General features: G+C 36.6%; 1 protein-coding gene and 1 long non-coding RNA gene across 3 annotated transcripts in view; one reads left to right on the top strand and one right to left on the bottom strand.

Annotated features, from left to right (window-relative positions):
• Nucleotides 1-25,147, bottom strand: part of FBLN2 (fibulin 2) — a 136,480-nt gene that overhangs the window by 43,565 nt on the left and 67,768 nt on the right. For both annotated transcript variants that reach the window (XM_087923910.1, XM_087923909.1), the window contains exons 4-6: nt 22,748-22,859; nt 20,007-20,136; nt 5,296-5,482 (exon numbers count right to left, since the gene is read on the bottom strand). In XM_087923910.1, the coding sequence (XP_087780036.1) occupies nt 5,296-5,482; nt 20,007-20,136; nt 22,748-22,859 (429 nt within the window). The remainder of the gene's footprint in view (nt 1-5,295; nt 5,483-20,006; nt 20,137-22,747; nt 22,860-25,147) is intronic.
• Nucleotides 948-25,147, top strand: part of LOC148126855 (uncharacterized) — a 107,597-nt gene continuing 83,397 nt past the window's right edge. The window contains exons 1-2 of the long non-coding RNA XR_015741644.1: nt 948-1,026; nt 5,305-5,429. This is a non-coding gene — a long non-coding RNA (uncharacterized LOC148126855). The remainder of the gene's footprint in view (nt 1,027-5,304; nt 5,430-25,147) is intronic.

Genomic DNA, 25,147 nt, shown 5'->3' on the forward strand with positions numbered 1-25,147 from the left:
ATAATAATGGACACAGTACTACAGATGACAGGGGATCCTCAATGGGCATAGATAATTTGATCTCCATCCAGCTGAAGATTCTTGTCAACAGCTCTTGCCTCCTCCTTAATGCCCTGGAGCTGCTTTTCCCTTGACAATGCCCCCACTGTCAGCCCTGTCATTTTGTCTTACTGAGCCTTCCCATATAAGCCTACAGAGGATAAGAAGGATGCAGGATGCCTGCTAGACAGCCAAGTGATGGATCCCAAGAGTTCTTACTTGTGGCACTTCATATCGCCAAAATGCTACATGATAGGCAAAGGTATAGGATAAGGAACAATATAGAGACTGACCCATGAATTAAGATTTACAACAGGTCAGAGGTTTGGTTCATGGAGAACAACTTTTATCTATCTGTCATCTATCTGTCCATCTAGCTAGATAGCTATCAAATCTCTACACTACAAACAGTGGTTTACAAATAAAGATTATTAAGATAATCACAAAGCAGAAGTCAATTTATGAAAAAAATAAGGTTCATATTCAATAAATAACATATAACAGTGATCACTTGCAATAGAGGCAAAACAGAAAAAAAAAATCATGTGTGTGTGTATGTTTGCTTGCTTGCTTGTTTGTTTTTAATGGTAAACATCTTTTTTTCAAGTTCAGGTTAACTGTTACAAGCTTGCAAGCTCTGGGCAAGCTCAAAACATGCCGAAACATTAACACATGGGATATATTAGTCTTCTCTTTTCATTGCTGTGAGTTGGAGAGGGAAGGGAAACTAAAGGGTAAGCATTATTGATCTAGTAAACCAGCAGGAGGAAGAACTCAGAGAGGACAGTTGAACTTTAAAATGCCCATTGATTAAAAGCAATTGCTTCAGCTTTAAGTACACAGTTCATCTGGTCAACAAATACAGAGGGCAAATGGGAAAAGGGAAATTGATTTTCCTCTGGTCATACACAACAGGCAGTGGCCCATATAAATTTCACCATCTTCTGATTGAGCTGATTGTACTCTCGCTTTTCAGACTTAAAACAAGTGCGTTTATAAATGATAAGAACTCACAGCTGTTTTGTGTTTGTGTTGCTATAGATGTGTACATACGTATGTATGGGTTTCATGGAAGGTTCACAATTTTTTCCAGACTGTGGGTGGCTGCATTTGGCCTATGATTGATATACCGGGGACTATACTCAATTTTATTTATCAAAAATATAATGATTACTCTCTATCGCATATTTAATAATTTTACATTTCTGTCACTTTAAGAATTAGACTGTTGTGGTCCTTCTAAGAGGGGTCCAAAAGTTTTCAAAGATTACAAACATCAGGTGTCTCTGACATAAAAAGCTGATGCTTTCTTTTAAAGCTTTTATATCACACTACCCTGACCTGATGTAATCTAGATGTGTTGTAATACAACTCCTGTCTTCCTTGGTCAGGATGATAATTAGCTTAGATGACATGAGGTAAGACAGAACTGCTGGTGGAAATAGCAAAAGCAGATAAAGTTTAGATTTTTTTTTAAATGCTCAAAACATGAAGAATATGAAATAGAGGGACCCACCCGTAAAAACCCAAGGTTAATCCAGCACTGTTCCTTCTGCTCAAAAGTCATTCTTATGACTTCATGTCAAAAGCTACCTGGCTTATTATTAGAAACAGAAAAAGGCTCTTTTAAAAAATTGAGTAACATGACAACTTATTAATTTTTCTAGACCACCATTTACCCAAAAGAATCTACAAGGGAGTGTTTTTGCCTAGGGTTAAGGTTAGGGTTAGAGTTAGGGTTAGGTCAGTCACCCCCAAAGCATTGAATAAATCAAAGCAATATTAACAAGCAATAAGCAGAATAAAAATAATTCTTGCATTTCTGATATAAGGAGAAGGCATCCCAGGGCAAATACAACACAACTAACAAAAAGGTCCTGTTTTTCATCACTTCTAATCCAGGCAAGTTCCATTTGCTGGTGAGCCAGCAGAAGGATTCTGAACTTATCCATGTAGGTATCTGGACTAAGTTCCAGATAAGCAATTACAATATAGATCACAGTTCATACTTTCAGCCAATACTCTTTTACTACCTTAGCTTTTAAAAATACATAATGGCTGCTCTGTGCATGCAACTTTCAATTGCCATGTTTTAATTTAATTTAATTTAGTTCAGTCTAATTTAATTGAAGAGTGTTTGCAGATTTTTAATTAGGGAAAGATGAACCCTATCAGATTTCATTTGATGCAAACATCTAAGCCACTGAGAAGTCCAGTGGAAACTGAACAGCTAAATTTGCTCCTAATGGAATTCCTGCTTGAATACTTTTACTGCTCTACTTTTTTGTTGTTGTGCTTTGGGTTTGTGGTGTTCCTTAAATTTCATAGTTAATTATATGAAAAAATAGAAGGGTAGGAGGGAAAAATGAACATTTTGAGACTGGGATAAAAAATATTCAATATGTTTTAAAAGAAAGTTGAAGCAAGAGGAATCTAATGAAATCTTGTTTCTTGGAGTTTGGATGCCTGTCTCTATTCAATGCTATATAGCAAAAATCATGTCTTGGCTTAAAATGACATTATAGCATAAGCAGAAGTCATTTCTGCTCAGGTTCCTATCCAGTTTCTATAGGAGTCTACTACTTAGCTGATATCTTTCCACTTCAGATAGCTCCCACAAAGATCTGGATGACTGCCACCAGAGGTTTCTCCTTAGATGCAATTCCTCCGGGCAGGTCATATGCTCTTCTGGATTATCCCTTAATTTGAGGGACAGTGATATAGGAATCAAAATACTGCAATACAAAAAGGGAATGGGAAAGAGCTAGGGATGAAATTATTTCCACCATGCTCCATATAAGAGCCAGCTTGGTGCAGGGGTTGAAGCACCAGGCTAGACATAAGGATTTCCATTCCACCTTAGACACAAAACCAGTTTGGGAGGGGAAGACAGGACTTTAAGCCAGTCACTTTTTCTCAGCCCTAGGAAGGAGACAATGGCAAACTGCTTTTAAAAAAATCTTGTGGTGGGAGTCAAAAATTTTTACTACCGGTTCTATGGGCGTGGCTTGGTGGGCATGGCAGAGGAAGGATACTGTAAAATCTCCAGTCAGATGTGGTATTTGCCCATTTTCCGAACTACTCAAAATTTCCACTACCAGTTCTCCAGAACTTGTATATTTATAGTTAATCTACCAAGTCTGGTATATAAAAGGGTAAAAACTTCAGCATAGCTGGTGTTTTTTTCAAAATTGCAATGACTCTACTTTTCTTTCATGTACCTCTGACTTTCCATAGCATCACCAACTTCCTTTTCTTGAATTTCATCACATTCATGTAGCAGCTTATTTTGTTAGTAGGTATATTTACCATGAAAATGACACCACACATTTCAAGTAACTTTATTTTAAACCTTCCAGAGTTTCTATATGCTAGCTTATTCTCTTTAAAAAATAAAATGCATAATTCTTTTTGCTATATTATTTCTGGAATAATTTTCCTATATTACATGACTGGGTCCTATTTTATTTAAAACCTAATTAAGTGTCAAAAACAATAATGTACTTCATTAATTATTGTTTACCTCTAGAAATATAATTTATGGAACATTCATGTAAAATAATTTAATTATGCCCATATAGCTTTTACAGGAAAAATGGGCATGTTCTAAGCTTCTGCTGTAACTATTGAAAAGACTACATCTATCATTTATCATAGTGGATGTAATTTGACATAAAAAAATGACATCTTTCCACTTATTCATCCCTGAAATAAAGCCTTGGTGACTCAGATCCACGTATAAAGCAAATGTGTATTTTCCCCATGTGTTGAGTAATTAAAATATTCTTTATTTGCATGCATTTGTTGCTATGTCCAGTCAGGAAAGAAATTGGCTGCAGTTACTAGAAATACCAGTTCAGCTCTCAACTGAGGACAGCCTGAGAGGCTCTACATGGAAGGTTCTATTGACTTCATAAGAACTTCTATGGCTATGTTGTAGTCATGTAACAAATATTACAATATTGTAAAATGCCAGCCGCTGAGTCTAAAAGCCAGGTGGATCAAGGATTATAGCATCCTCAAAGTGGGGAAAATAATTTGATATACCCAGCATGCCAATATCCTGCTACGGTTTTCTTCTGTAATAGGCTCACTATCCATAAGTGATGGATGTATGCAGAATTCCCCTTTCTTCTTTCAACTGTACCAAGGAAAGTATGTTTCTTAAATTTAGATTTATTTTATGATAAAAATGACACCTTAAAATATATATTGTTCTGCACCATTAATTCCAAGTTAGTGACTACACTATAAAAAATATACTATCCATACCTGTCCTATGATAGGTTTTTCCATACGTTCAGTATAGCAAGATGCATTTAAGCACTTTTTAAAATACTATTGTATCTGAGCATATTGGAGATATATTTTTATAGTATCTAGCTTTACAAACTAATTAAACATCTTTCTATTTAACAATAAAAGTATTTCATGTATGGTGATAAGATACGCTTTAACTTTAATACTCTTTTTGATTATGCAGGCACCTGCATCATTTTCTAATTAATAATGAAAAAGACCTGGGTGTATCTACTGTCTTCTTTGGAAGATTGTATATTTTTCGAGATGCGTTTTTGTTCTTTATGATTTTGTTATTATAAAATTCAAAGCTGCCATTTATTAATGAATGTATTGAAAAAGAGAGATAGAAACATTTTGCCATTATGTAAGATTTGTTCCATTTGATGTATATATTCTAGGAAAGGAAAATAATGAAGAATCCAACCTTAGCAAACTGCCTAGGCTGTATGGGCAGCGTATGATATAGGATAACAACTGCATCATGAAACACACAGGATTATATATATATATTGCCCTGACTTTTGTGTTAAAAACTTGCTGGCCTCTCCATAAGTGTCTTTCAATAACCATTTAGAAGAAATAAAAATAGAATAAAATTTTTCACAAAGAAACATTGCTACAGAAGCTAAATATCATCTGTACTTTTGGATCTGATTTTCCAAAAAAACAGGTTGCTTTGGTGACAAATACAGTATTTTGTGTACCTTCAGGCTTGACTATTTTTAATAGTGTGGAAAAAAAGAAAGAACTTTTCTGCATCTGAAGTAGAAGAAAATGGCAGTCAGGCCTAGGTGAGGTGATTTGAGGTGAGGATCCTCATTTCCTTCTCCCTCAACATATGGGTGCCAATTTCAGCCTATTGGCTTGGTCCTCCACAATAGTCCCAATTTCCCATGTGGCCTATTGGAAAAATTAATTGCCTTCCCCTGTTGTAGACAATAATAACACTCTTACATTTTTCAGGTGTCACTGTTGACAATGGTTCAGGCTGTCTTTTCAGTTCTGGAGAGATAAGATGGTCTTCTCCATCACAACAGGAAAGCATCACATGGTTGCAAGGATAACCAAGATTTGGGTTTGACTCACAGGTTTGACCCTCATTTTTTACTTGTTGGCCTAGCATGCAGCAGTCACAACATTGCTGAAAGAGAAAGGTGCCATTAGCATAGCAATTATGTTTCTGTAACTTAGTACTAGTAAAATGCTTTAAGCTGATTGAAATGTATGAATACTAAAAAGTGCTACTGTGTGGCCATATTATGAACACTGCTCTCACAAACTCATTGAAAATCCATAGGGATTTTCAATTAATTTATAAATTTATTTCTGAATCATCTTTGCAGCCAAAGAGAAGCCAGTGTGACATAGAATCTAATTGTCAGGATTCCAGCCATCGCTCTAATTAAATCATCATTCTGGAGCCAAACTTCAAAAAACTTCAAAGGATTCATTAGAGGCAATGTACTGGCACTACCCTGTATGAAGCCAACTCTGGCATACATAATTACAGTCACCTGTGACCCTCTTTCCGCAGCCCCCTGGGTGTCTCATAAACCAGATTCTTCAAATGAGCACATTCACAGGCTGGGTGTCATCATTCATGTTGCAAAACTCCGGTATTTTAGTTACAATCTTTTAAAGATAAGATTTGGAATGTACTTTTGTTTTCAACTGCTCTTCCAGATTTCCTTCCTCCCCACCTTTTTTATGGCAACTACTAAAACAGGCATAGGAATGTTTTATGAGTTGACACTAATATTATTTACAGAATCTAATACTATTTACATATTTGCAAAGTGCCAAAATTAAGTACTTCACAGTCATAATTAAAAAGAACACTCAGAAGTCAGAAGAAATAATCCGTCTTATTTTTATAATTCATCTTAAAATAAACAAAGAAGAACTTAGTCCAGTCTTAGAAAGAAAGTTCCAGAACTGACCACAAATCAAACTTTACTTTGTGTTTGACCAACCCAGCTTTTCTAGATGGAGGAACATAAAGAAGAGCCATAAAGCAGGTCTTAAGCCCGACATGGCAAATCTACAGTTCTCACAAAGCCCCCAAAGTCATTCTGAAGCTTTGGGATCCCTGATATTACAATGTTTAAATGTAGAAATTATTACAGGTAGTCCTCAGTTACTACCACAATTGGAGCCAACATTTCCATTGCCAGGCAAGGGAGTTGTTAAGGGAGTTTTGCCCCATTGTATGATCCTTTTTTGCCACATTGTTAAATGAATCACTGCAGTTAGGTGAATCATGTGGTTGTTAAGCAAATCTAGCTTCCCCCATTGACTCTGTTTGTTGGAAGCCGGTTGGGAAGGTGAGTTGGGAATGATGATCATTTGATCCTAGGATTGTGCAACTGTCATAAATACATGCCAAGCATCTGAATTTTGATCATGTGGACCATGGAGATGCTACAATGGTCGCAAGTGTGAAAATAGGTTATAAGTAGGGGTGGGATTCTACCATGTGGACCATGGAGATGCTACAATGGTCGCAAGTGTGAAAATAGGTTATAAGTAGGGGTGGGATTCTACCAGTTCGCTCCTATTCGCTAAAACCAGTTGTTAACATTCTAAGCAGTTCGCAGAACCAGTTGTTAGAAGAAATTACTGGCCTAATCCTGTAAGGAAGGCAGGAAGGAAACATTCTGGTGTTGCTTACAGAAACTGCCTCTCCATTAACCCTTATTACATTCTCGGCAGGACTAGACTTCCTGTCTCTGGAACTTCTCTGGAGGTTTTTTCTTCCTTTGCTGGTACTTTGCTTGTGTGGAGTGACCATTCAAAGTTACAATGGTACAGAAAAAAGTGACTTATGACCATTTTTCACACTTACAACAGTTGTAGCATTCCCACAGTCATGAGTGGCCAGGCGAGGAGATGCGTGTCTCAATGTGAATGATATTGAGTTGGCCACGCCCAGCCAATAACATGACCACTAAGCCATGCCCACCCAGTCACATGACCATCAAGCCAAGCCCACCACCTAAGCCACACCCACAGAACTGGTTGTTAAAAATTTGAATCCCATCCCTGGTTATAAGCAGTGGTGGGCACGCTTTGCGGTCACACGTGTGCCAAATGCGCACTTTGTGCAGGCACAGAGGCAGGCATTCTAACTTGCCTTCTGCAAGCCTGAACAATGTCGGTCACTTCAGCAGCTGCTGCGCGACACTCTTCTGTGCTGCGCAAAGCAGCTGTGCTTCAAATTCAGGGGATAAAGGTGAGTATGGGAGCCCAGGCGGGTGGGTGGGCCCAACAGCAAAGCTGTGGAGAGAACCGGTTCAGTCTCCACTGCTCATTGCTGCTACTGGCTCACCAGAACCAGGCTGAACTGGTAGAATACCACCACTGGTCATAAGTCACTTTTTTTAGTGCCGTTGTAATTTCGTAGGGTCACTAAATGAATGGTTGTTAGTTGAGGATTACTTGTTTATTGTTATATAAATAACAACATGAAGTTACAGCTGTCAGTTCTTTAGTGCAATTGGCCTTCATATGCAACAAGTTCACCCCAAAAATCTAGGAGGTCATAATGTATCAAGGTAAAATATGCATGGATCCCAGCAGTGTGGTCTTTTGCAATTGACAGAAGGAAACTTTGTCAATATGCAGATTGTTTAAGTGCTGTCCAAGAATTTTTCATCCAGTGAGCAAATGGGGTCACCATAGGCAGTTTACATCATAATCTTTTGACTTTGATTTTCAGATCTTTGGGACTTTCTCCAATTCTTTGTCTTCTATACCACTATACTTCTATACTACTATCCCCTAGCATTGCCACATCAATTATCCGCACATTCTTCTTTTCAATCACATTTCAATCTCATTTATTATGAGCCAAGACTTTATCAGGTTATATTGTATTACAGTCTGCACATTTTTAACCACTTTTTCAACTGTACGTTCCTACCAATTTTCATTACATTTTACAGATGTTCCAGTGAATCATTTTGGCAACTGGGTTATGTCATTGTTTATAATTAGCTTGTGTAATCTTCTTGCAATGAGCCAAATATATGATTTATTGGTTCTTCTGTTTCTTTAATAATCTGCATTTTGGATCATTTGATGATTTTTTAAAAAATATCTGGCCTCGACTGAATTGGTTCAATAGCTTGCTCTCCAGTAGCCAAAATCAAGCCTCCAGTTTCTTTTTTTAATGCTCCAGTTGTCAGCCATTGCCAGGTTTTATCTTTCTCCATTTTCCTTTTCTTTTGTAGAAAATGACCAGGTAATTCTTTTCCTTGCCAGTATTCTGTTCTTGGTTTATGTCAGGGGCATCAAACTCAAGGCCAGCAGGCCGGATTCGGACTATGGGGTACTTAAATCTGGCCCACAAGATTTGAAATATCAAAGGATTACCCAGCGGTGCTTCAGATGGTCAAAAATGGGCCATGCAGAGCCCCTGGAGAGCCCCTAGGAGGCCCATTTTTTGCTTCCCTGGTCTTCAGAAGCAGTCTTCCAGCCAAAAATGACCATTGGCATGGAAAGAAGAGAAGGGAAAAAGCACACCTTGAGCCTTTGTCAAATGCCTACCATAAGCAACCTCCCCCCTGGCCACCGAGGTCAAACACAACCTCAATAAAATTGAGTTTGACACCTCTGATTTACAGCATTATTTCAGTATTCATATTTTGTTTCCCATGCATTCAGTAAATTCCAATTTTTAAACTGCATTAATGTTTGTTCTTAGCTGTCTTTTACATAATCAAGCAATGCATTCTTTTCTTCAACAGTTTGTTTCACTTAAAGTAAACTTCTGTGTACATTTCTACAGGGCAAGTGTAACCCAGCAATATCACTATGGAGGAATACTACATAGTGAATAGTTATCAGTTTTTTTAGTATAAACTATCCAGTTCTGTTTCTGTCCAGTTAATAATTCCAAGAGTGTATCATATTAAGGGTATGGGCAAGTTACTGATGGCTTTGATGGTATTCTCACCACTCATTTTTGTCTTAAGCTATGTTTTCAATCTTTGGATGTGTTCTTTGTTCAGCTTTTCCATATTTGATCTTATCCAACTGCAAAATGCCTAATTATGTGTAGGCTTCATCCAGATGGTTCCTAATGGAATGGTCACTTGGCTTTTAAAATTGATTATTTTACCCCAATTTATTGCTAATATAGCGTATTTTTTCAAGACCAAATTCCAGTGCTAAAAATTGTTACAGTGTTTGTCAATGGCTGGATTTCAATTTCTGATTATCCACAAAGCTTCAGATCATCCAAATAATTTTTTTTGACATTTTATTAGTTTTTTTTTTTTTTTGCTGTTTGACAGCTCTAAAGAAGCTGTACTGAGCCTCTGGTGGGCTTTCTTGTACCTAATCTAGTTAAAACGTATTGTTCAAACATCAGTCCTAAAAACTCCTGCCACTCGTGGTCATATTTTATATGAAGAGAAGCAATTTTTCAAATTCCCTGCCTTAACGGATTCTTGGTTTCATTTTGTCCACATCAGAAAACCATATTCAAATCATATTTCATATTTAAACACTTTTTAAAAAAAATCCACATAGATAACCTTTCATGTCATGTGCAAAATTAATACAATTAATAGACATAATGGGAATTGAGCCTCATGGCTTGTATCAAGGACTCATATGCTATTTCTTCTTCAATGGCTTGTATAGATCTAGGATTTTTCTTTCTCAAGCAACAACATGATTGCTTTATACTGTATTTCCCAAGTCATCAGAGATCGTCCACAAATTCAATCAATTGCCTTGGAGCTCTATTCAAGCATGAACCCTGACAGCAATAAGGCCAGCAATCTTTTCCATGAGCTTTTCCAAAATGCAAGGTTGGAGGTGGATGAATATTGTCAAGTAAAGCTTGTCCCAGTAATGGCATCTTGAGGAGAAGCCACTGGTTTCCTAAGAGCAGGCTGAACCCCCTCCCTCTTCTTACCCCACTTGAACCCTGCTGCTTGTTATTTCCAGGAAAATCTCATTATCCAGGAGGACATGGATCTAATACACAGGATTCAGCAATCTAAGGACCCTGTTTACTTCCTCAAGTGTAATCAAATCAAATTCCATCAGATAGCCAGACAAGACTGATCTCCATCATCTCCATAGGACCAGCATGAGCCATCTAAAACAGGGGTCTTCAACCTTGGCAACTTTAAGACTTGTGGAGTTTAAGACTCCTGGAGTTGAATTCTGGGAGTTGGTGAATGAATTCTGGAAGTTGAAGTCCACAAGTCTTAAAGTTGCCAAGGTTGGAGACCCCCAATCTAAATGATGTTTAGTGAAATACTTATGACAAACCTGCAAGGAATCCAGAATCATCCAAACCAGAGCCACAAGGCAACTCTCAGTAAATACTGTATAACAATGATGAAGAAATAATCAGATTTCACTGTCCTTATTGCCACAAGGTATTCCTTAATACAGGTTCTTACTTGCACTCAAGTCAGACTCAATCTTTGTCAAATATTGTTTGACAAACAGCCAAAGGAAATAAACAAGTAAACCAACAATAGCAATATTCTGTTGTCTGCTGTTCCTTTTCTTTCTGCCTTGCTTTGTTTCTGTTTTACCATATTAACCTTGACACACCATATCTCAAATGGAAATTATTTCATCATTTTGATAGGTTTTTTTCCCTTGGAAGAATTTTTAATATTTATACATTAGATGCTTTAGAAAATTGGTTCCCAAACCTTCTTTTTGCTGACCATTATATTATCACTGACAATTTTGAGTGCTATCATATAAAGTAAGGATTAGCAAAAAAAGTGCCTATGGGTTCTTAAAATTTATTTATCAAATTTAGAAACTGCCCATAGGGCAGATAGATACAGTTACCTCCCCTAGATGGCATCTACAAGACCCTAATATTAAATAAGAATAATTATTTTTCAATTATTACATGATCTATGAGACTTTTGGTGTGTCCGTTTTGAGCAAGAATACCTAACGTTTATTTAATGGAAAGTCTCCCAAGATTTTCCTATTTTATGATTATTTTGGCATTCAACACTAGACAATATACATATATTGGGAGTGAATTGAAGTTTGTGAATAAAAATGGCAAGAGATGATAGACGGATGATAATGAATAATGATAATGAACCTAAGCAAATCTTTGCCAATCAGGCTTCTTCCTGATACAGTAGAACCTCCAGTCATGACTGTAATCCATTCCATGACTTCGGTTGCAGCCCAATTTGGTCATGATGGGAAGCAAGACTGGCTGTGCATGCAAGCACAAAAAACGTGATGCAGAAGGGGAAATTGGCACAGAAGGGGAAATCACTGTAGCTGTGTTTGATTGCCACCCAAGTATTTGTTTGTGACCAGATGCAAAAATTTTGCGAAATTGTTGGTCATCACCTGATTTGGTCATAGTCAGAAGCATTCCTGACCAGAGGTTCTACTGTAAATTGCACTTCTAGAATATCTTTAGTCCAGCCAGCATGTAACAGGAAAAAATGAAATAAGACTATTCCTCCTCACTTTTTTGGACTGTTCCAATAAAGCTGATGATGAAATTTTTTGTCTTGTTTGTGTTTTTGAGAGCAATATAGAAATCTTCAGAAGAGGCAGTAGTTCTGTAGCAAAAGGTCACTGTTTATAAGGCAATCAAACCTATTGCTTGAGGGAAAGAAATCCCAGAGCCTAAACAAACCATTAAAAATGAAATAAGTAATCACATATGATCCCTGGAATAAAACATGAAATGAATTTTACTTATATCTTTTATGACATCTCATTCATTTTGCCACTGATATAGGAAAAAAAATAAAGAACCTGAAGATTCAAGTAGAATATATCACTGATTTTTAAAGAACTACATCTCAGCAGCCTCAAGTTGATATTATCTGGGTCCCTAAGCTAACAAGGTTGGTTAATACTTGGACAGAAGATCACAACATAATATTGGGTTTTAGGCTAGATTGGGAAATCAAAGCCATCTCAGAATAAGGCACTAGCAAATGGTTTCCATCAGTGGTGGGAGTCAAATATTTTTACTACCAATTCTGTGGGCACGGCTTGGGGAAGGATACTGTAAAATCTCCAGTCAGAGGTGGTATTTGCTGGTTCTCTGAACTATTCAAAATTTCCACTACCAGTTCTCCGGAACTGGTCAGAACCTTCTGAATACCACCTCTGGTTTCCATTCTGCATCCAGTAAAATTGTTCAGAGATACCTGATGCAGGTATCTGTTCATGTCCAATCTGTGAGCTTCCCTAGCTAAACCTTTCTCGTGGTCTGATCATCCACAGCTGCATCTGTCCTTGAGGTCATCCATAGTTACTTTATTATTAGTGTAATAATTTGCAACTTGCTTCTAATAGACTTGATATCTCTTACTGAGAAAGTTAATGTATCCCAGCAGGTAATTATATTTACCCCAAGATACTCAATTTATAATTCTATTTGCAAATTGTTAAATCAAGCTACAGCAAACAGGAGGACTGCATGAAATCTCCAAAGCTGTTTAACTCATTCTTTGCATCAGTCTTCAAGCAAAAACAAACTATAGCTCAATCCACCAAAAACATACCTGTAATAGACAGACCAGAAATAAAAGTTAAAATAAGCAACAAAAAAAAAATAGTAAGAGAATACCTGTCTGATCTTGATGAACACAAATCACTGGAGCCTGATGGATTACATCCTAGAGTTTTAAAGGAGCTGGCAGAGGTCATCTCAGAACCACTGCACCATATCTTTCAAAAATCCTGAAGCACCAGGGATCTAATTACCAGAGGACTGGAAAAGAGCTGATGTAAAGTAGTTCCCATCTTCAAAAAAGGAAAAAGAAAAACAGACCCAGGAAGCTATAGACCAATCAGCCCAACATCAATACCCGGGAAGATATTGGAAAGAAATAATAAAAGATAGATTTGCGAAGTAAAATAAAGTAAAGTAATAACTAGCAGTTAGCATGGGTTTGTTAAAAACAGATCATGCCAAACTAATCTTATTTCATTCTTCAACATAGTGACTAAATTTGTAGACCAGCGAAATACTGTGGACATAATATACTTAGATTTCAGCAAGGCATTCAACAAAGTAGACCACAACTTAGATTTTGGTAAGCTAGAAAAAATTGGGATAGATAGCACCATCACCAGATGGATTCGCAACTGGCTGATAAACCATACTCAACAAGTAGTCCTTAATGGGTTTAAGTCTACATAGAGGGAAGTAAGCAGTGGGGTGCCACAAGGTTCCATCTTAGGTCCAGTATTCTTCAATATCTTCATTAATGACATAGATGAGGGAATAGAAGGGGAACTTATCAAATTTGCAGATGATACTAAGCTGGCAGGAATAGTTAACACCCAAGAAGGTAGGTTCAAGATCCAGATGGATCTTGACAGACTAGAACACTGGGTCATATTTAACAAAATGAAATTCAATGTAGAGAAAAGTAAAGTCCTACACTTAGGCAAGAAAAACCAAAAGTACACATATAGACTGGGTGAAACCAGATTTAACAGCAATAACTGTGAGAGGGATCTTGGAGTCTCAGTGGACAGCTAAATATGAGCCAGCAGAATGCAGCAGCCAAAAAAGCCAATGCAATCAAGATCAAGTGAGAGATACAATTAAGATCAAGTGAGATACTAATATCACTCTATAAAGCCTTAGGAAGACAACACCTAGAGTATTGCATCCAGTTTTGCTCACCACACTACAAAAAAGACATTGAGACTCTAGAAAAAGTACAAAGAGCAACCAGGATGATTAGGGGATTGGAGACTAAAACATGAAGAATGGAACTGGGCTTGGCTAGTCTAGTGAAGAGAAGGACCAGGGGAGACATGATAGCAATGTTCCAGTATTTGAGGTTTGCCACAGAGAGGAAGGGGTCAAACTATTTTCTAAAGCACTTATAGGCCAGACAGGTGGAAATAAGGAGAAACTTTCTGACAGTGAGAACAATCAACCAATGGACCAGAAGTTTTGGGAACATCATCATTTGAGACTTTCAAGAAGAGATTGGACTCCCATCTGTCAGAAATAGTGTAGGGTCTCCTGCTTGGGCAGGGGGTTAGACTAGATAACCTACATAGTTCCTTCCAACTCTGATTACCTATTATCTATTAAGTACAGCCATCACCACAAAGACCAATAGAAGCTATTTCCTAATCTATGATATAAAGATTGGGGTATTGAGGAGAGGGAAAGACATTTATTTCTCAAAAAATGCAAAAGAGCAGAAGTATACCAACTTATTCCAAAACCATGTTTCACATGTTCAATACATAAAATCTTTAAAAGAAGATATTACATATACACCCCAGGCAAACTTAAAAGACTCGTTTGAAAAAGCCATTTAACTTGAATTTTTCAGACATTCTTCTTCCAAAGTGCTTCAGTCAGAATACTTTTTATTCCCATAGCTCCCTCCCCTAATGGATTTACTGGTTACATGGTTAATGAGGGCATAATAAATATTTAAATCAGATTCTCAACCTTAAGCATATTTCACTGCATTCCTCATCATGTCTGCAACTGAATTAAGTTAAGAAACCACACACGACAGGTTTTAACTCTCCTCAATTTAATTCCAAGCTACACTTTAAAAAAAACCTAACTTCAGCATTGACCCAGAAAGCATTTGGCCTTCCATCTTCTTATTAGGACATCCCTAAGAAACAATGTTTTGAAACCATCTAGTTTGTGCACCAAACATTACCAGTCATGTAATATCTACTTCATGACTTTGTTCTAGGGTTGGGTCAATCTGCCTGATCTTTTCAAAGAAACTGTCCTAAAAGTTTTGTTCAGTTGTCTTTTCCAAAAAATACTGTCTGTTTGTTTGTTTGGGAAAAAATATTTTTAGCACTTATATCATTTATATTCTTTTTTATAATGATTGTAGTATGGTTGTTTTGTTTAGACGACCACAGTAATAATCAATTAATGAAATATGTTACTGCCTAGAATTGCAAACCAACCAATTATACAGAAATTCCCTGAATATTTAAAAGTAGTTTCATGTTTTTATCTGGCAACAAAATGCATACATCTTTCTGTCTTCTAGTTGATCTTGGCTAGGAAAAACAAAGCATTGTCAAACCTAGCTAGTGCTTGGATACCCAGGAAAAAACAGAGTTCTAGATTACTGGGAATTCAAAAAGCATCACTCAAGACAGCAATAAAATATTTCCATACTGTGGCCAAGATAACTCAATGGGCCTTTCCAAAGAGATGAATTCAAACTTATTGGTCTTCTTCTATTTTAGATATTATCTTGCAATAGTGCCATTATCTCTATATGGAGGGTTTTAATTATACTAATAATTAATAATTTTAATTTAATTTATTATCACGGAAGTTCCATTCTATTGTACAGCATTGTAAACCACAAATTATTCTATAAGGCTTTAGAATTTAGTAAAAAATAGATTTTACAAAATATTTGCAGGACTGTCCATTGTATTGTCCATGAACACACATATGATTCTAACATGACATTAGGAGATTTCAGAGATCCTTCTAGTACACCATTAGAGAAGAAGTAAATCAGCAGAATAATTCTTTGTAGAATGGATTTTAAGTTCCTTTCATTTAAAATGAAAAACATACACACAATTTCACCCCCTGCTTTACATATGGAGCATATAGAAGACAAAAGAGACCATGCTAACCCAGAACATATGTTTTTGACTAAAATTACACTATAGCTTATTATGTCCATCCATGAAACAGTATACTATGGTTTATTACAGTTGCCATGGGGAGCATTATCTAAATCCATTACATGCTGACTACAAAACAAAACAACTTCTAACACCAGAACAGGTACAAACCATTACCTTAAATTATAGCAGAGAATCAAATTATTTATTCATTTAATGTTTTATATGTTATCCTTCCTCCAGAAAGTTCAGAGTGAATGGAGATTTTCTCCTTATACATTTTAACTCAACAATTATGAAAGCAAGATTAAATTTACAGTCAACTTTATGGATGAATGAGAATTTGTCTGACTCTCCATAACTGGCACATATCTCTATACACAATAAATACCTTGCTGAAGGTGGAGCAGAAGGAATCACATTTCTAGATGAAGTTTCTTTGCTGAGTTTTGTCTGTGTGTAGTACAGGTGTGCCATGTAGAACTAAGGTTTTTATAAAAATAGGAATTAAATCCTTGGCATTTCGTTTTATCTTTCACTTACTGTTTTCTTCATAAGGAATATTGATTTAAAAGTGATATAAAATAAGATAGCAACAAGTATAAAACAGATCAATTTATAATTAAAAATTGCTATTTTATACTAGTGGCCATATCTTGTTTCTGTTTTTATTGAATAAGTATCATATATGTGAAAAAATGGAATTCATTTTCTCAAAAAGGCAAATTGTTTCATTCATCTACATCATAGGGCAAGTTATGATTTGGCTGCTACACAAAATACTAATTCAGCAATTAAAAGCAATTTTGAATATAATTGAAAATGTTACTTTAAAAAATTACCCAATTAGAAATATACTTGCATAGATTGAAAAGACGTTAACAGAATAAAATAGTACATGAAACAAGAATAGATAGCATAAGGACAAAATGTATATAACTATATTTCTCTTCCTCAAATACATTGGCACTCACATGGTTAAGGCATCAGGTTGGAGGTTAATGAGCCCACATTTGAGACCAGAGTGTTGCTGTGTGGCAGGGTGAGGTCCTGTCCTTCATTCCAGCTTCTTGGCGAGGACATTAAAGGAACCCCATGGGTCAAAATTCAGTCAGACTTTCTGTCCTGTCTAGATTCTAACAATTCCTGAGCACTGAGATAGGGCATCAGTGTATCTTGTGGTGATGATGCTGGAAAATCTCACTCTCTGGCTTCATAGAGACGTTAAACAATAATAGAGACAGGACTGACCTTGTGGGGGCCCTCTGATGTAAGGGCCACCAGGATAGCAATAGCATGTAGACTTATATACTGCTTCACAGAGCTTAACAGCTCTCTCTAAGAGGTTTACAGAGTCAACATATTGCCCCCAACAATCTGGGTCCTCATTTTACCAACCTCAGAAGGCTGAGTTAACCTTGAGCCAATGAGAATCAAACTGCTTGCAGTCAGCAGAATGAGCCCACAATACTGCATTCTAACCACTGTGCCACCAGAAAGGATGACCTCTCTTCCCCCACCACAACTGCTTGAGACTGCCCAGTGAGGAGGAAATAGAACCATTGCAAAACAGTGCTTTTGGTCACAACTTGATAGGCTATCCAATAAAATACTACAGCTAATAGTATCAAAAGCCATTGAGATACATAAAAGGACCAGGAGAGTCACACTATCTGCATCTAGGTCTTGACAGAAGTCAGCACTGAGATTCTGGCAAATCTGAAACAACTATATCAGCAAAATGTGGTGCAAATTGGTCTTAATTATTTCTTAATAGAGAGTTGCTCAACCAAAGTAAGGCTATTAGACAATGGCCCTATGACACTATAAGAGAGGAAAAATAAAAGCGATTCACTTCTCTCATCATTGAACATGAGTATGTTTAATCAGTACATTTCCTCATTGTTCTCCACTAGCACTTTAGATATCCTTTCTGGTACTTTATTTCCCAGAAGTTCTCGGTAAACCAAAGAGTCTATTAAAATAGGCTAGCAGAAAGAAGTTGCTTTGGGAAATCTTGTCTACCACTTGGCTTGCCTCTCATTGCCAGTAGCTCATTCAGTCAGAACAGCCTACTAGATTGCTATGGAACTCCCCAAGTATCTTTTGGGAACCTACTTGGATCCCTAAGGTGTCTAGGGTAGGCCATCTGAATGGCACTTCTTCTGTGAAGACCTAGAAAGCAGTCAAAACCTGATCTGAACATTGCAAAGGAAAAATAGAAATCTCTCTCCATATCCAGATCTCACATCTCAGACACAAACATAAAAAAGACCAGTTACATATGTTGGTATGCACATGGTTGCAGTCTATGAAGGTGAGGGCATCTTTTTTGAGATTATGAAAATGAAGTGTTTCTTTGAGGTACCTTGGTGTCACATAGGCACCGGACACTATCTGACAGATAGGTCAATGCTTGCATATTTAAGCATTTGGAATGGAATACTTGTTAGATTGCTCTGGGTCCCAGAGTATGTTTTCCTAACAACCACAGAAGGATAAATGCTAAGAAAAATAATAAAGTGCGCTTCATATTGTGAAGTATTAGATATAAATGCATTAAGAGAACAGCAGAAACATTACTATTTAATCTTTTTTTTTTCTTCATGTATTTTAGACTCCATCACCCCAATCTTCACGTCCTTGATGTGGGTAGTAGAAACTTACTTTGAGGGCAAAGATGGAAAGGCTACAATAAATCAAAATACTAAAGGCTTCATATAATTATCTGACAATTGAAGTATTCCAAATACAAATGAAATAGAGTTCATTTTTCATTTCATGCTTAATATATATCTGTATCACAATGACTTCTACCCTATCATCACTTTATCATCACAGGCATCTACCCATAACCACAATAATCTCAAACAGGCAAAACATGCATTGTGATCACAACACAGCGCTGCTCTTTCAGCCTTGCATTAGGACATCACACCCACATGTGTCAAAGATGAAACTTCCATTCTAAAGCCAGCAAAGCACATTTCATCCTTGGCCCCCATATGGATATCTTAGCTTCATTATTTGTTCATGTTTCAGAAAACATTAAATAATATTTTCAACAAATCATTCAGTAATTACATCTTGAATTGTCCCATGAACCGATTTGTATTTTTTTTCATTCTGATAAATGTAGTTGCAAGATATTTGGATATTACCTAATGAGGCAGGGTTAATGCATACCTTTACAATGCTATGCAAAATATACTTGTGAGAATGAAATTACTAAATATCAGGATACTGAAGATAGATACTTAAAATATCCTACTTTGGACACATTATGCAAAAAGCTGTAGCTCTCCCCCAAAAGGTTCTAACATTGAGAAAGGTGAAAGGAAGGAGAAAAGAGGATGACCAGCAACCAGGTGGATGGACTCAATAAAAGTGACAATGAGTATACCATTCCACGGTATTAAGGACCAGGGACAGGTTTTGATGGGCGGGGGGGATCTATGTGGTCACTAAGAGTCAACACCAACTGTAATCATTCAAAATTATTCTGTGCTCAATATTAATTTTGCAATCTTTTAAATATGGTTAAGATCTGGAAGAAAAGGTTTCACACATAAGGAGTCACACCTCGAGTTGCAGAAATTAAGCTGTATTGAAGGTTTTGCCCGACACCACCTTCACAAAGAATATCATCAGATAAAATATTTTTAAAGTTTAATTGCTCAGTTTACTTTTAAGCCAATATATATGTCTAAACCACACGTGGAACTCAACAATTTATCTATAATGTGATCGTTTAAAAAAAATCCTGGCATGTTGTTCACTATAATAGTGGAGACAGACTACTTAAGCAAAGCACTAATGAAATTCTTATCAGCTAGATAAATTGTACATCTGGTCTAAGCTCTGAAATAGAGGCAAACAGCCAAACCGCTTAGCTAAGTATCTTTTAAAAATTATTTCCTCCCATGATGCTCTGCAATTGAGTAAAATTCATGGTGGTTTTTTTTTTAAAGGTTTTAAATGGTCCAAGCGTAAGCTGGTTTGGATTAGAAAAGATGCCACAAAGATTCAGCAAAATATCTTGCCTTATAAAATGATCCTCCACAGGTATCACTTTCATCTGATCCACATAAATCACCTTCTCTGGCAGCAATCATGCCAGCAATGCAGCTATTCTCCTTTAAATACGAGACACAGCACTGCTTTTGAGCAATTCTGCAACAAATAAAAAAAAATATTGCTTTCACAACACAGGCTGCTACTGGCAAATACTCTTATACAGTGAAGATGGAAGGCATAGGATACAAGCAGTATCGGTTTAAAATATGTCAACTCAAATTTAAATGAATATTTGTACCAAGTCATACAACTGGCAGGTTCTATTTATATCATTTTGCTTAACATTAACTACCTGGCAAGTAGTTAGGCTTCTCTGAATAAATAGAATGGAGCACAACCACAGAAACTTGTATCAAAATGGTGCAGGAAGGTGTTATATCTGAGTCAGTACAATCAAAGTAGTGTCTTGCTTTAGACATAAAAATGCCAGTGGTTAGCACTAAAAAGGTAGAAGAAATCAAACCTGTACAAAACTGAGCTTTGAAGATATACCTCCTTATATCTCCTTAAGCTGTAACCCAAACATGTAGTAGTTACATTTTATGATAAAGTTCACATATACAAAAAAAAAAAAGCAGAAAAATGATACATTCAAGGACACCATTTTAGATGGTGTTTTCCCACACAGCTGCAAAATCCTCCATGTAAAAGAAGTGAGATAGCTTGGCAGATGTTTGTGAGGTTTGAAAATCCTGGTCTGACTTATTTAGGATTCTTGACAGAGGAATGACAACAATTGATGCTGATGTAATTCAAATTATTTGCAGTGTACAGATGGCGAAAATGTCCAAGAAAAAAATATATCTGGGGATGAAAATCAGAAATATAAAGCTCAAAAACTCATGGAAAAAAAAAAAGGAATAAGGAAGTGCCTTTTTGAAATTTCTAACAAAATTGGAAGATGAACCAAAACATAAAGGGTGCCAAAAAGTGATTTTGCCTAGAACAACCAAATGTCTAGAGCCTGACTGCTAGCCATCTCCTATGGCCACAACAATCTTGATCTTCTTTAGGGTGAATTGAATTGTTCTGTCTCTGGAAATCTGAGCCAACTAGATAGTTCTCATATCCTGTCATTCTCTTCCCAGCATAGCAATTTGTATGCCAAAATCATCCTGGAATCTGTGTTTGTTCAGCAGCCCAAGACTGCCAAATGGCATCTTTATTCACAAGTCATTTTGTTTCTTCTTCCCTTCAAAGCTCAACACGGCTAATTCCCTGCCCGATTCTTAACCCCTGAAACTGTTTTCCAAGTTCTTTTCCTACCTCACCTTATCACAAATAGTTTGTATGGTTGGCAGATCACATGACAGAATGGCAGATGGTATTTATTCTCTCCATTCTGTCACAGTACCGAATGCCATGTTTTTATCACAAGACACATTTTTTTGCAAAGTCACAATATAAAGACTAGCTATGTTTTGTAAATTAGGTTACAGTGAGTTGCTTTGAAATTAATAGAATTTTCGGAGCAGGCATCCAGCCTGACACTGGCATATGAAATGAAAATAAAGATCCATTAAAATACTACACCTTTTTTTTTTACTAGAGGAGCATTTTAAATGTGAACTTCAACAATTTAATTTCCCATTGTGCTAGACTGTTTTTCTTCTTCTTCACAGCTAGAATAATTAGATTTCTTTTTCTTTACTGGACTACCTCTACTGTTTTAGATCAAGAGTTCTGTTTCTCCATATGTCTTCAATAGTGCACTCACTATTAGAGATATATGAAAGAATTGAGCTTTTAGTCTGCAAACAGTCATATCATATGAACGTTGACACAACATACAACAGGGGACTCCTTGGTACTCTCTGAGGTTGGTTGTTTGCTTGCAGTCATTTAGATACCAGACTTCTTCAGTGCCAGGGAATGGGACTTGCACTCTATTTATATATAGCAGCTTGTCCCATCAGTGTTGATGCCACTATGTTCAGTTATTTAGACTGAGCTTTGCATAAGGGCATCACATTGAGGGGGTGCCAGCAAACTACAGAGAATCTGGGGGCACTTTCCTTATTTCCTTACTCATCATATTCCCATAGCAGCCTGTCCCACCATAAAGTGACTCTAGGAGTCTTAAAATAAAAACATTAAAACAAATATAATTAAAAGGCATCATAGTTGAGAGGTTTTGGATAAAATAATTTTAAAAAATGAGTAGTCTACCACCTCTGGTGGAAGGAAGGACATTTGAGTGACTCAGCAAATAAGGGCCCCAGCTTGTCCCTGAGAAGACTGTTTGCAAGCAGTGTTGCACAGAGAGCAGGAACTCTCTCCATTTCAGGGACACCTTTTTAAAATTTGCCCAAAAGAATCCTGGGCCTTCACAACAACCTTGACATGAAAGCTTAGTATTTTGTAAACAATAAGATGCAGATGGTTGCATTGGGGGGAAATATTATTCATGGATGTCTGACAATGCACAATCCTCTTCCAGAGATATGATAATAGATGTGAACAGATTTGAGAAATCTGAGATTTTTAGAATGGACCATTTAAGTATGTCCGCAACATTAAATCCAAATATTATTAGAAAATGTCTGAAAAGCTTCATAATAATAATCTAAGCAATATATCTGACAGTAGTGTCAGCTAGTATCGACCTGACATAAACAATATCAAGTTGATTATATTATAGTGTGTAGGATATTTGTAAATTCAAATTTTTGTGCTTGGTTTAAAAAAAAACTTTTATTTTACCTACCTGCAAATATCACCACTTGTTCCACTTATTGGGATTTCCATACATTCATTGTTATCAATAGCCCATTGTTGCCCAGCAGCACAGCAAGTTTCAATTAAATCTTTTGTTGAATCTGAAAAATAGCAATTATATAGTTACACAACGTATGTTTGGGACATCAAACCAGATTGAAAACACCTGTAACAAAATATGATTGTTTAGGGCAAGGGTCTCCAACCTTGGCAACTTTAAGACTTGTGGACTTCAACTCCCAGAGTTCCTCAGCCAGCTTTGCCAAGGTTGCCAAGGTTGGAGACCCCTGGTTTAGGGTACCACTGTAAAAGATTCTGGCCATTCCTTTCTATTCCCCTTCCTCCATCCTAGATTTCCTGAATGTAATAATCCTTCTGTAAAATAATTAGCACACTCAATCAACATTGGGCTTTTTATACATGTATGTTTGGATAAATACTTCCTACCTAGCCTCTATCATAGATAACATGGTAAAGAATATCAATGGAATAAACATCAGTAATTCTTCATAATGTACCTCTCCCAACAATGGGAGAACCTCTTAGAAAAAAACCTCTTAGCTGATCTTAATACTTGGATGAGTGGAACCATCACAAATTATTGAGGTTCTATATTAACACTTTGAATTAAGACTGGAAGCTTGGACTTCTATTCCTTCCCCAAACTTAAAATGATTTTGGAATCTTTAAAAACTTGGGATTTTCAAGTCCACTGATACCATTTTCTTACATGTGAACACAGTGCCAGATAGTCATGAAAGCTTCTCAATAATTGGATTGAATCTGATTCTTGTTTCCTCTTGCTCCCTGAATGATAAACTCTAGAGATGGCTAGTGCAGATTCCAAATGATATACTTCAGCAGACTTTAACAATCTTATAATTTAGGCTTCAAACATTGCACAAGTTAATGTCATTGCCCAGAAGATCATTGGTTGCTCTCTCCTCTCTTTGGAAGAGCTTTATACTCCTACTGCCTTCAGAAACTTCAAAACATTCTCAAAGATCCATCTCATCCTGGGAACCCTTTTTCTGAACTATTACCATCCGGCAGATGATACAGAATAATAAAAACAAGGACAAATAGGCTCAAAAACAGCTTCTATCCCAGGGCAGTAGCTCTTTTGAATTCTGCTGTATAGTGCAGTGTTGGTGTGGTGTTGGGGGTTTCCGGTTCAATGTGTGAAGGGTGAAGGATGTGTGTTTGTGTTTATATTCATGGTCATGGTCATGATGTACACTGACGATGGTGTTTGATTTCGTTGTACGAGGTGCAATGACAATAAAGTAAACTAAACTAAGTTCCAGAGAACAAACCCTATTGAAAATGGTCTTATTTCTAAAATAGACACAGTATTACTCTCCTGTTCTAAAATGGTACCATCCACTCACAAGAAATAGGATCAGCAAGCTTAAGAAAACAGTATTTCAAAAACAAATTTATATATGGAAAAAGATTCCAAATGAACATAGTGAGAACCATGTTCAGTGACCACAGAATATTGGCTGATTGCTGAACAAGGGAGGGAACAAAAATGCACAGAGGGGAGATGAAATATTATATCCTGGAAAAAGGATGAATAGATGAAAGCCCTCCACTCATTCTGTATTTTGTTTCAGACTCCATTTAGATGTAGTACATACTACACACAGTATGTAGTAGCTAAGGTATTAGACTAAGACTGAAGAGAACCATTTTAAGTTCATACTCAGGTACAGAAACCCACCAGATGCTTTTTGGGTTATAACTTACTCTTTCAGCCCAACTTGTCTCAGAGGATTGAGACAGTGGGGATAAAATTGGAGAAAGAAATACTATATGAAGCTGCCTTGAAAAATAGGATGAAAATGAGAATTGAAATCTAATAAAACCTTTAACATTTTTAGTTAACACATTTTACAGTACACATGCCATTCCCTATCCCCTCTAAAACAAGGCTGCACGTTCATTTCCTTCTACATAGACTTTCGTTTTTTCTCATAGTGCTTAGAAAAGCAGGGTTCTGACCACACACAAGAAAAGAAGTTATGCCACAGCAGACAGTATTGTCAATGGTAGCACAGGAAACATTTTAGATTCAAACTTTCTAAAAGCAACCTTTTTAAAAGCTGACTCCCCCCACCCCCAAAGAATCACTCTATGTGATTGAAGAACAGTGATATTTCTTTCTCAAGAATGGTTTTACTTGCAAAATGGCCTAGAAAGTTTCACAAATTCTTTAAAGCATATTTGTGAAGCTTTCTAGGTCATTTTGCAAATAAAACCTAGTTGGATTAACCTGTTTTATCTAATGGTATGAATAAAAATGTATTATACTGACCCAACAATGTCCAGCTATTTAAGAATGATTTGTCTTTTTTAAAATCATTGTCCAAAAATATTACATAAG

This window comes from Pseudonaja textilis, chromosome 2 (assembly GCF_049901715.1).
Source record: "Pseudonaja textilis isolate UNSWEBS1 chromosome 2, rPseTex1.2, whole genome shotgun sequence".
Lineage (NCBI taxonomy): Eukaryota > Metazoa > Chordata > Lepidosauria > Squamata > Elapidae > Pseudonaja > Pseudonaja textilis.